This window comes from Rhipicephalus sanguineus, chromosome 11 (assembly GCF_013339695.2).
Source record: "Rhipicephalus sanguineus isolate Rsan-2018 chromosome 11, BIME_Rsan_1.4, whole genome shotgun sequence".
NCBI lineage: Eukaryota > Metazoa > Arthropoda > Arachnida > Ixodida > Ixodidae > Rhipicephalus > Rhipicephalus sanguineus.
The window spans coordinates 9,093,933-9,105,864 of record NC_051186.1 but is presented as its reverse complement, the minus strand read 5'-3'; the positions used below and the strand labels follow the sequence as shown (position 1 = coordinate 9,105,864).

Genomic DNA, 11,932 nt, shown 5'->3' with positions numbered 1-11,932 from the left:
AGACGGAAAACAACACCTAAGGTATTTTTGCGCAAGGTAGAGTACCTCTTGCAGGAAATGAGAAAGTGCTTCGTTGTCTCATGTATTCCCCAAAAAGGACAATTAGGCGATGCTGCCAGACCAGCTCTGTGTAGATAAAAATTTAGATAGGGAGTTTGACAACGTAGTCTTGTGATTGCGACTTCTATTGCTCGTGATTGACATACTTTACTATTCCACTGATGATTTAAATGCTGGAATTCTAATATGGTCGTTAATGACGGTGCGGAAAATTCTTCTAACATCATTTTCCTCCTAAATCTAGCACCTGTAATGAATTTGGATGCGGGCAATACATGAATTACCGGCCATTCAATGATGACTTGGCTAGCGCGTCTGCCATTTCATTCATAAATATGCCCTTATGCCCAGGAACCCACACTAATTTGATGAACTTTATGTGCAGTGGAACTAATGATTTGAACGCATCCAAAACATACGAGTCCTCGTTTGCAGTGAGGGAGGAACATACTGATAGTGAGTCCGTCAAAATTATTGCGGAGCTTATTGATGCTTCTAATTTACGTAAGGCTAGACTGATGGCTAAAAATTCTGCTACAAAGATGGGCACAAAATCTGGAAGGCGAAGTGAAAACGCCCAGTCTAGAGTAGGAGAGAAAATCCCAATTCCACATTTTTCTTCATTTTGGGAAGCATCCGTCGCTATCACTGTCTTAATTGGCATATGCTCCAGGTAATCACTTAATATATCGTTTAATAATCGGTATGACATTAGTTTTGCATTTTTTGGAAAAATGTCATCAAACTGTATTTTAATAGAGTTGTTACTATTACTGATTATACACAGATCATTAATTTGAACGTTTATTTTGTCAAGAAGGCTTTCTATAACTAAAATTTGGGGCTTATGAAATCGCGGCCAATATAATCCAAAATACAAGTCAGGACGTGCAATAAAAACTGTTTCGGAACGTCTAACGGAGGATTCATACAGCCTTAGAAATGCCTGTACTGCTAACAATTTAAACCGGGTAGCAAGTGAGGGGAGTCTAGCTTCCATATACAGGACCTTTATTGCAACAAATTTAGGAAGACCTAGGCATAATCTCAAAGCTTGTCTCTCGAGAACTACAAGAGGATGAAGCTTGTAAGCAGCAGCCCCAGCGTATAATATGCACCCGAATTCAAGCACTGGACGAACATACATGCAGTATATTGATATAAGTGTATGTCTCCTCATACCTAATCGGCAATGACTGATCTTCCTTAATAGTCCGACTGCTCGAACACCCTTTGTTGCGATGTTTTCAATATGCGCCTTCCACGTCATAGATCGGTCATATATGACACCGAGATATTTTACTTTCTCTACTTGTGGAATAGGCTCGAGATGATAGGAAAGTGACATGTGGATAGGGTCTTTTAATGGAAATGTTAGCACGGCGCATTTACTGACATTCAAATGTAGATGTATACTATCAAGCCAGCTTTCTAGTGCTGACAAGTATGACTGTAATATTTGGAACAGTTCGTGAATATCACCTGCTGATGAAAAAAATGCGATGTCATCAGCATATACATAGTGTGGACAACGAGAAGGGCGCCACTGGCTCTTGTGGCTCGCGAACTTGACACGTGTGGCTCCTGTGTTCACCCCTGAGCAAATCCCTACGGTTAATTATTATCTTTGTCAATTACTGGTTACGTCTGTACAGAAATTGCCCGGTCGGCCCGGTTTCTGTGGCAGTCGCGTTTTCACCCGCGGACGACTACCCTTTTAGTGGACCAGTTGTGAGTGGTGGGTCTTATCCAATTTCTGAGACACATACACAATAGAAGTTTTTGCACATCTGGAACGGCGAGAGAGAGACAGAGAGAATGCATCGGAATGCTACTCAGTGTAGGGGAAGGGGATTGAGGACAGAAAGACCCTAGGAGCAGGAGGGTAGGGAAACAAAAGAAAAAGAAACTACATGATATTGGTATAAATGTGCAAGCGCGAGCGTAATAGTTGTGTTGTAAACCACTATACAGTTTAATTAAGGTAATGTCCTCGAGGAACATGAACAAAAGTTTTTTAGGTTGACGTTGTTGAGGAGGAGAATGCATAGGTACAAGTATTTTTGCAAGATCTAGTTATACGTAGGAAGTTGAGCATATTCGACTTTAGAGACTAGTTCCATCTTTGTATGCCTGACAATAAAAAATCACACCATCTCCCGCTAAAGGGGACCATGAGGCGATGTGAAGCAGTGTTTCGGCATGTAGAGCCCGCGTATCAGAGGTGGAGTGGTGAGGGGGAAAGGGGAGAAGGGAAGTGGAGAGCGGGAATGGAGAGGGGAGGGGGAAGGGAAGGAGAGAGGAGATGTGGAGAGGGGGAGGGGAGGGGGAGATAGGGGAGGGCAGAGGGGAAAGAGGGAGGTGAGATGGGAGGGGAGAGGAGGAGTGAAGAGGGGAAGTAGAGAGGAGGAAAGGGAAAAGGGAGGGGGAATGGAAGGGGAGAGATGATGTGGAGAGGGGGAGGGGAGAGGGAAAGTGGAGAAGGTCTGCGCATGCGCAGTAAGGGTGATCACGCCGCACACCACCACCACGACCACCGGACTGAACTCCGCTATAAGATGCTTCACATCTAAAAAAAACTTTGAGGACACTTGAGCTTCGCCTTCAAAAGGAGAACGCGATAGAGCAATCGGGTCCCGTTCTCATCGCCTTTTCATTCGCTGGCCTGGGTTTCGATTCTGGGTAGACACCTCAACCGCGTCGTAAGGAAAAGAACGCGTGTGCACGGGAAATTGGCCGTTTCAAACTATCCTAGAATGCCTCTTTCTAAAAAGACAGGGCGTGCAAACACGGACACAAGAAAGAAGTCAGGACACCACAAACGGCGTTTGTGGTGTCCTGACTTCTTTCTTGTGTCCGTGTTTGCACGCCCTGTCTTTTTAGAATGAATACTTACCAACTAGCTCAGCTCTCTGTTATTCTAGAATGCCTACTGCAAGTACAGTTGGGAAGTGTCCACTGCGCCATATTTCCTCCTTTATGAGAATTGGCAAAGTACCCACTACGCGTCCGTAAGGCAAAACGCGCACCGGCACCCTTTGTTGATGCTGTTGCGCATGATAATCATTAATTATGCCTGAGCGCTGCGTAATGGGTGGGCCACTAAACCACCCACTCGTTGCGCAGTTGACATGTGTTCATGCCTGGTGCGAATGTACGCTTCTGCCACGAAATATTATATGCGTTAAGGCTTGTTCACACCTGCGAATAGCGCCGGTCGCGCAACCAAGTTAGTCGCAAAGCGACTGGTCGCACGTGGCCGCAAATGGCCGCTTTGGGCGCAAAGCGACTGTTTTGGCTCAGTCGCTCGCTGCTCGATTTTTCAGTCGCGCGACTCAAATGGCAAACCTCTGCGTAACGAATCACATGCGGAAAAACAGGACGTCAGCTTATTATACTGGGCGATGGCAGCGCAGGCAGACGTGAATTCTGCGTGGCAACTGGTATAAGTCGCAAGCAGGTACAAACATCGGTCCCCTTGAATTGCTATTTGCTTGCCAGTCGCAAAGGGTCGCGCGACCGGAGTTAGTCGCATGTGTGAACAAGCTCTACACTCCTTGCTCTGCACCAAGCAGCGGCGTGGCTCTGCGGTAGAACACCTGTTTGCTATGCAGAAGGCCTCGGTTCGAGTGCTCAAACCAAAAAAAACTTACTCAAACCAAAAAAATTCTTGCTCTACATGACATTCGTATAGGGTTTCTTTCAGAATCGCTTTCAAGTAGCGGCGTGGCTCTGTGGTAGAACACCTGCTTGCCACGCAGAAGGGCTTGGTTCGAGTCTCAAACCGAATATTATTTATTTTTGGCATCTTATGTCGAATTTTCGCTCACCGACAGCGCCGATGTTTTGCTCACAACCAACAATGCCGACGGCAACACCGACAACGACGCCGGAATTTCTACGAAACGATCTCTTCAACGCTATTGCATATATGTTCTATTGCTTCTAATCTACCAGAGCGGAGAATTTCGGTTTCGACTAGCCATATAGAGGTTCGCTGTAAAATCAAGACCTTCGGCTTCGGCACAAAGATTCCTACAATTACCTAGAGGGAACTCTGGCGCTGCGATCGTTCAGCCACCATGGGAATGATGGGTACACGGATTTGCCTAATCTTCGTACTGACGGCTTCGAACGCACTTGTGGCTTTGTTTATTGCTGTGTTTTGGCGTTCGTTTCAGGTAAAAGAATGGACCGTTGTGAACTTCGTGACCAGATTTCAATTGGTGAGCCACAAAAGGTTAAAATGGTGAAGTGGAACTGCTGACTTTTGCTGAACTTCGTCTTGCGACAAAGCGGATTCAGGCGACGCGGAGCGAACTGGAGCCGAAAGAACGAAGTTTAGACAAATACGTGTACTACCCATCATTTTTATGCTGGCTGAAGCGCCATGCGTTGAAGCTCCCATAGACACTAGCGCCAGAGTTCCCTCTAGTGTATCTATGGGAAACTCTATGGGCTGCGGTACTTAATTTTGTATGGTCGGTATTTGTGTATAAACGTTGCGATGAAGAGGAGTGTTCTTTGCTACAGGCGGATCCAGCCTTATGCAAAGTCTAGGGGAGCCGCTATGGCCCCTGCTCGATCTGGGAGGCAACATAAAGCGTTCGCTCCTCTGCCTGCGTTCATCGCACCAGCGTCATGACAGCGAGCGTTCGCGCTTGTCTAACGAAATCTGTTCATGTTCGGCGGTGTGCGCAGGACGATGATTGGCTGATATAGTCCGTAGAACGACGGACCTTCTTTCGCGTGTGTTCTCCAATTCATTGCTATCGCTTTTAATGCTTGGCCTTGCTACCATTTTTCTTCTTTGGTAGGTCATGACAGCATAGATTAAGAAATCCACGTTTGCCTATGACGAACCAATGACCTTCTTTGCTTACTGTTTAAGGCGTTCTGGTGCGCTAGCTGGTTAGTCATCATAGTTTATAGCAGCGAGCATCAGAACAAATGACGACGCAGAACCTAACGGAAAAGGCGCTTTCTTTATCTAATCTTGCAGTCTGGGCCGTTTTGTTTAGTGATGTGCGCTGCCATAAACCATCGTTGCTTACTGTAATAGGGGAGATAAAAGAAACAGCCATATTTTGCGCTAATCAGCGACGTTCGCGTCATGTTTATTCGCGGGTTCAATACCGCAGCCTGCGACGAAACTACTGCTTCTTCGCAGAATGCGTCACATATCGGCGCAGGCCCGTTCGCAGCTCGCCACCGATTCGAATCGGTTCGTGCCGACGAGGCAGCGATGCGCCTTGAGTTCGGGGCTTGAGGCACTGATGCAGCGGGCGGCCCCGTTCGCCCGCATGCTGGCGAAGTACGGGTACTTCAGCTGCCGCGGAGTGCAGGTGGCGGCGTCGGGGGCGTCGCAGCGTTGTTGCTCGCCACTGTATTCTCCCTCCCGACGCAGAATACACGTGTCGTCACACACGCGTCGGCTTCGGAACACCCGCTCGACCTGGAGAGGACAGTTGCCCAGCGGGAGGCTCCACTGGGTGCATACAGCGCCGTCGTAGTACCACCAAGTCTCGGCCACGTCTTGCCTGTACACAATACAGCAAGGCTTAAGAGGACTGAAAATAGGGCGAGTTTCTGAGGTTCCATGGTGGTCTTGAAGCGTAAGGAAAAGAGGGCGACACAGCTCTTAAATACACGTCTTTCTGTCGGATTTGCCTTCTCAATTGCTAGTCCCCTTTTACCTCGTCAACGCGGTTATGGACAAGGAGGCTAAATGAAAGTACTGTCAACAGCCGATACGCGGCGTGAAGTCAAATTCGCAGGCTGTGGGAATCGACGAATCGCAGACTGTGGGAATCAAGGTGCTGTGGGAATCGACGTAATGCGAAGTAGTCGGCGAGGCGCTGCATACAGGGCATTGTTTGGATTTTAGACAAATCAAGGTGTTCATGTCGTAACATGTCATTAGAGAGTTTGAGAATTGGGGACCCAAGACGCTGGGTCCGCAAGCTGCGTTGGGCAGCCTGATCTTGCGTTCGGATGATCAGCAGAGTTTGAACATTGGGCCAACGCAGGCTGCGTTGGGTCAAGCGCACGGAGAGCCACACACGACGAAAATACAATCATGCGAGACGCGGGCCATAGTGCGCCTTGGCCGGCGTTGCGTCTGTGTCTTGTTCTTGGTGGTGACCCAAGACACCTTGGGGACCCACGGTAGTTTTAAATTTTTGCGTCTTAAGTCAACGCGAGCGCAAGAGCCCAAGAGTGGCTTGGGTTCTGCGCATGCGCCCTGGCGGCTCGCAAGCTTCTTGGGTGCCCAAGCTCCTTGGGGCCCCAATTCACAAACTCTCTATTCACTATGCCACATTTGTCATGCATGCGTTCATGCGTGTACAACCTGGTATATACCAACGTAGACGTGTGCAGGGTTCCCAATTTACTGGGGAGCATGTTTCAGCACCCCCCCCCTCACCTTTCTCAAGTCCTTATGAAAGGAAGCTTCGCGAAGGATGCGAAAATTAAAATGTAGCGATAACGTGCTCCTCGCAAAGGCCTGCGTTTGGTCCCGGGCTTTCCGGAGACAGAAGTAGGAAGTAAACGCTTCTCGGAATGCACCATGTGCGGTCTTAGGCGGAAATTATCATAAAAACCTGCCTGCCTGTACACCTGCATATTAAACAATGAATGGACAGGTCCAAGTCGGTAAACGACACGGTTGTATGTCTCTTTCTGTGTCCTGTTTACGTCCTTTTCTGTGTAAATCGTGAACAAACCAGCAAAAATGCGCAATTTAATAACTTTCCTTGCGCAGTCTTACGAAAGGAAGTGAGAACAGCGAAGATGTGTTTTGCATGTCTTTCTTCGCTGTGTCCAGTTCCCCGTGTAAGTTTGCGCAAGGAAAGTTGATAACGTTTAACCAACTAGCCCATTGCCAAGTTTTTATCTCGCAATAACTAACTGTCATAGGCGTAATCCTCTTAGACGAGACGAAGAGCGACACACACACACACACACACACACTACGATAATTTTTGTCACTCTTTGTCCCGTCTTGATGCGCTAAGTGAACGGCACAGAGTATGACTGTTCAGCAAGGCGAACGTGCAACCTGAGCCTTGGAATCAAGGCAGCTTCGGAAGCCTAATTCAAGTTCTTTCTACTTAGTTATCAGGAGTGACTCTTGTGTAGAAGTGGTGAGAAATCGTTATACAGGGGGTGTCGCTGTTTCAACAAGTGGTGTTGTCTCCGTCAGTACAGCAACGTCAGGATGGTGCTTGCTGCCTTGACGATGACAAGTGTACTTGTCGAAACGGTGGCTCCACCAGTGCTCCCAATTTTACTATGTCTTATGACCTCAAGCCACCATCTTCTCCTGAACTGTGTGTCTTGGTGTGTGTAACTGTGTTAAGTGTACACCACTGTGACTGCATTACACTGCCACGAATTTTAGCAGCACGACTATAGGATTCAAACTGCGAGAATCTGTGGAGCGCTCACCACGAGCAGGTGGTGAAGAGAGCGGCCTCATAGCATCGGTCTTGCGGCCTCCCGCTCGACGCGTGCACGCAGCTTATGTGGCAGCTGTCGAGGCTGGTGAATCGGTTGACGCCGTGATTACACACGTGCACGCTGTCAGCCTCCGTTGAAGTACAGGTACGCAAGGAGGCACTGTAGTAGACTTCGCTGCGCCCTTCCTGGCAGTAGGTGTACATGTGGCGGCCGCACCGGTGAGACAGCTGGTCAAAGAGAGCGAGAGAGAAACATTCTTTAGCGGGTGCGCCATATGTTTGCCTGGCCATGCTGTTTCAGATGACGAGGTGTTCCTGGTATATAAGGCAGCTGACAAACCTAGAGTAATATCACACAAATACGAAGTAACGCCCACGAACATAGAGTGGCGACACGCAGTTAGAGGTAGGACAGTGCCCGAAATTATTTCTGAGTTCGAGGTGCCATCAGAGCCCTTCGATAAGCGCGAAACTAATGTGGTACTACACCCGAATAATGTGTACGAGGCGCGGAGCCTCGATAGTCGAAGCCTGCGCATGTTGAGCTACTTGTGTCTGGCTAACCTGAGCTTTCCACCCTGATATAGAGAACTTGGCCAAATAAGACCGACCATATGGATTCCTCATTTGTTGCTATTTTGAGACCAAGGATAGCGAATGTCTGGAATGTCATTTACTTTTCCTGAAGACGAATGGGTTACAAGAGGCTACCCTTATAATCAGAAGCTAATAGGCCAGACCCTGCGGTATTGAGTAATGATGTGGTCTTCGTTCCATTTTGATATGCCAACAAAGGACACACTATAATAAAAACTCCTGTGAAAACCAGAAGGTTCTGAGATAAGCCTTCTTAAGAGAAGATGACAGCGATTCGTACTGCTGCACATTGTAAGTGCAAAGGTCGCTATCGAGCACCCAACGGCATTTATGAAGGAAGAGATTTTCGAATACGGCCGTGTCGTCTATTCGGTGTGTAACAAGGCGATATGTGTGTATTCTGGTGGTCATCCAGCAGTAATTTCACTGCACCCGACCTGCCCTTTCGCTTACCGTTCTGTTGCTGACGCCAAGGCTCGGCAGGCGGGGTCCCTGCACGCCCAACGCCCTGTCTCTGCGCTGCGCTCTCCCAACAGTTCGTGACTGGCGGGTTACGTTGTGAGCTTCCGATATGGGGCGGAATTTCGCTCCTGGTCTTCGTCCCTGAGGCTTGAACACGGGACCCGGTGGGATGGCAGCCCTGCCCGAGCCGATATTCCCCATGAAGCTCTGTACCGGAGAAGCTGGCCAATCTCCGACGTCCGCGTCCTGCAGGTCCATGGTCAGCGCTAAGGTTAGTGCCACGGTCAGCATCGCAGCCACCAGTACCCCGATGACAATGCTGGGAAGCCAGGAGAGCGCGGAAGCGCCGCGGTCATCTGGAGGTGGCGCTGGTTGGAAGGTGCCGCTTGACGAATCCCGCTCGAAGGCGTTAGGCCAGCTCGCCTCGAGCGATGACCTCGTGGCTTGTAAACTGTGTCGAAGAATATTCAAGAACAAAGGTACATGAGGTTTGAATCAGCAAGGTGTATGAACAAAAAAGGGCTCTTGCTAAGCACGGCGCCGCATCTTTCAATATGCCTTCATACATAGGCGTGCGCACGAGAGGGGCAGTGGGGGCGCCCTCGCCCCTTTAATCACCTAGAAGGGGCGCGGTCCCAATGTCTTTCCACACGTTCACTCAATTATGGCCACTTAGGTTTTTCTACGATCACAGCGGCGAAGGCCCACGATATTGCATTTAAAGAGCTGTTTATTTCCCATCTTTATTTTTGCAAAGCCAGGGACCAAAGGCAGGCCATTGTGAGAAACAAGTCACACCTTCATTTCTTTTTCATTCACTGTGAGGCATGTTGTCCTTTAGCTTCGACCAACGGGGAGAGGGGGGGCTGCGATGAAACTGACGCCTCCCTCCCTATGCCTTCATAGCCGCATATATGATTAGCAATCTGTGTGATCATGACATCTCTTTCTGACAGCATATTTAGCTGTTCTGCGCGAACTAATAATTCAGGTACGGCAGTCACGGTGTGGCCTGTATCAGCTTTTACCAGCTTATGCTTTGGAGGAGGTCGTCTTCGAAGTGTCGTTGAGATGGGTGGCGGGTTCAATGGTAGGTGGACAGAGGATGCGCTTCAAAAGTGGCAGCGCGTGGCACGTATAAAACCGCTAGATCATAATATTATACGTTCACTCTCAAATATTTAGGGCATCCCTTGAGCACGGTCATAAACAGTTCGAGATATTCTCACAAGGGTCATGGTACGTGAAAGAATTAAGCACAGTTTTCTGGTCCATATGCAATATTCCAATCTTTACTGAGTCCCCCTTACTTTATAGCCCGTTGTATTTTGGTTTTGATGTTCTTGATCTGTACCACGATCACAACCTCGCGCTGTTCATGCAACAAGCAAGCCGCCTAAGTAGTGTACCATTGCCACGATTCCGTGCTACAAGCTTTATTTTGTGCACGCTATTTCACAGCGCTATTCCGCTCAATGAATCAGCATTTGGCTTTCGAAGAAAGCGGTCGTTTGTCTTTCTTCGCGGACTCCGTGCCGGGCCGCTAGGCCTTCATGGCAGTCCTCGCTTCAGACCGCTTTTTCGGATGCAGTGATGTCGCTCAAATATGCTGCAGCTCTCTTCTGTAAGGCGGCAACAGCCGTTGCATATCAACACAATGCGCTAGCAACACAACGCTACTCTCAGCTGACCAGTGCAGAGTAGCGGTGTGTTACTATGGTTGCACACCAAACCTGCTGCGTGTCGATAACTTACCGTGGTCTCAGTAACAGGAGACTAGAAGGGATCGCCGGTTCCTCCGGGAATAAGCCAGCTGGCGTTGACGGAGCTCCCTCGAGCGGTAAAGTCGTAGACGACGCCACGGACATGAAGTCGGGCCTGCACTGCGGCGGGCTGCTATAGCGGTCCCAATAGCCAGCAGATGCCGAGGTGGGACGAGCAGCAGGCAGGTTCATCCGGAAGTCCTCGAAGTGAAGCTCTGAGAACGCCCGCGATGAACTCTGGCTCGTTTCCTCGGTGCTCTCTTCGGTCGATGTGTCGGCGAAGCAAACTCGCCGCCCCTCGGGCTGCGATAAACGCATAGGTGAATGCGAGCTCCGGTGCTTTGTCGAAGCCAGCATGGTTGCTTCCTCTCGTTCTCCTCGCGCAGCGCGCCTACCTGACGATGGTGATGACTACTGCAGAAAATCACACGAGTCCACTGTGGAAGTTGCGCTTATCCCACGGAAATGTGGGTCACACCCTCTACGGGGGTTGACCAAGACCTAGTAGGGTAGGTAGCAGTAGAACTAGCAGTAGCAGTAGTAGTATTATTAATATTAGTAGTAGAACTACTACTACTAGTAGTAGTAGTAGTAGTAGTAGTAGTATTAGTAGTAGTAGTAGTAGTAGTAGTAGTAGTAGTAGTAGTAGTAGTAGTAGTAGTAGTAGTAGTAGTAGGAACCGTGACGCCGACGCCTTCAAATCCATTTCAAGAGGCCGTGGCTCTTTTCGACAACCACTTCAAAAAAACGTCCTGCGATATGTCGCTCGTCAAAAATTCCAGGAACGCAGGCAGCTCCCGGGTGCGACTTAGCGGATTTCATTGCGAGTCTTCGCACTCTCACCGCGTCTTCTGGTTTCGGCGCGTTGGAGCACGATATGATCAGACACCAGTTATCGGCGTCGCATCGGCAAACGTTCGCTGCTGTCTTCTTCAGCAAGGTTCGTCGGTGACATTAACAGAAGCCATTTCCATCGCTCGTGAGGACGAGCTCGTACGTACTCGGATGGAACACTTCTCTCCGCATCCGGTTGAAAACATTTCCGCCGCTGGGCATCATGGCGCCCGTTCCGTGTCTGCTGGGGCTCGCCAACATGGCGGACCTCCTTCACCGTTGCATCGGGAAGACTATCGTAGCCGTCCTTCTTCCCAGTCGTATCGAAGAGGCCACCATGGCGGTCCTTCAGCTTCGCTTGTGCAGGGAAGCCAACAAAACGGCGAATCCGTCTCGCCGAGTTCATTTTCTCAAGGTCAAGACCGAGCTTTGAGCTAGTTTCAGCCGTCATCATCGCATTTCTCGAATGCACACTGCTACAGATGCGGCTCATTTCGCCACTTAGGTGACTTGTTTCGTTGTCCGGCCCGCAATCGCACTTGTTTGTCGTGCGGGAAGCGCGGACATTTCCGTTCAGTCTGAAAATCAAGCACCTCATGTTTTCCCACTACAGTTCATTGTTCTGAAACACATAGTCAAGGTCAGACCAACACGGTTACAGTTTTAAACGTGGATTGTTTCCGAAGGAGCTCCGGAACCTTGCGTCATGGCTTCCGTAAATGATATCCCTTTGTCATTTCTCGTCGACACCGG

At 49.2% G+C, this 11,932-nt stretch overlaps 1 protein-coding gene across 1 annotated transcript; it reads right to left on the bottom strand.

The window, feature by feature from the left end:
• Positions 1–5,156: 5,156 nt before the first annotated feature.
• LOC119373371 (uncharacterized) lies at positions 5,157–11,630 on the bottom strand. Its single transcript, XM_037643392.2, has 5 exons — positions 11,439–11,630; positions 10,338–10,648; positions 8,574–9,033; positions 7,513–7,751; positions 5,157–5,600 (listed from the first exon to the last, which is right to left on the bottom strand). Exons 1-5 carry the CDS (start codon positions 11,628–11,630, stop codon positions 5,237–5,239), a joined length of 1,566 nt encoding a protein of 521 aa, XP_037499320.2. The 3' UTR covers positions 5,157–5,236.
• Positions 11,631–11,932: the final 302 nt, after the last annotated feature.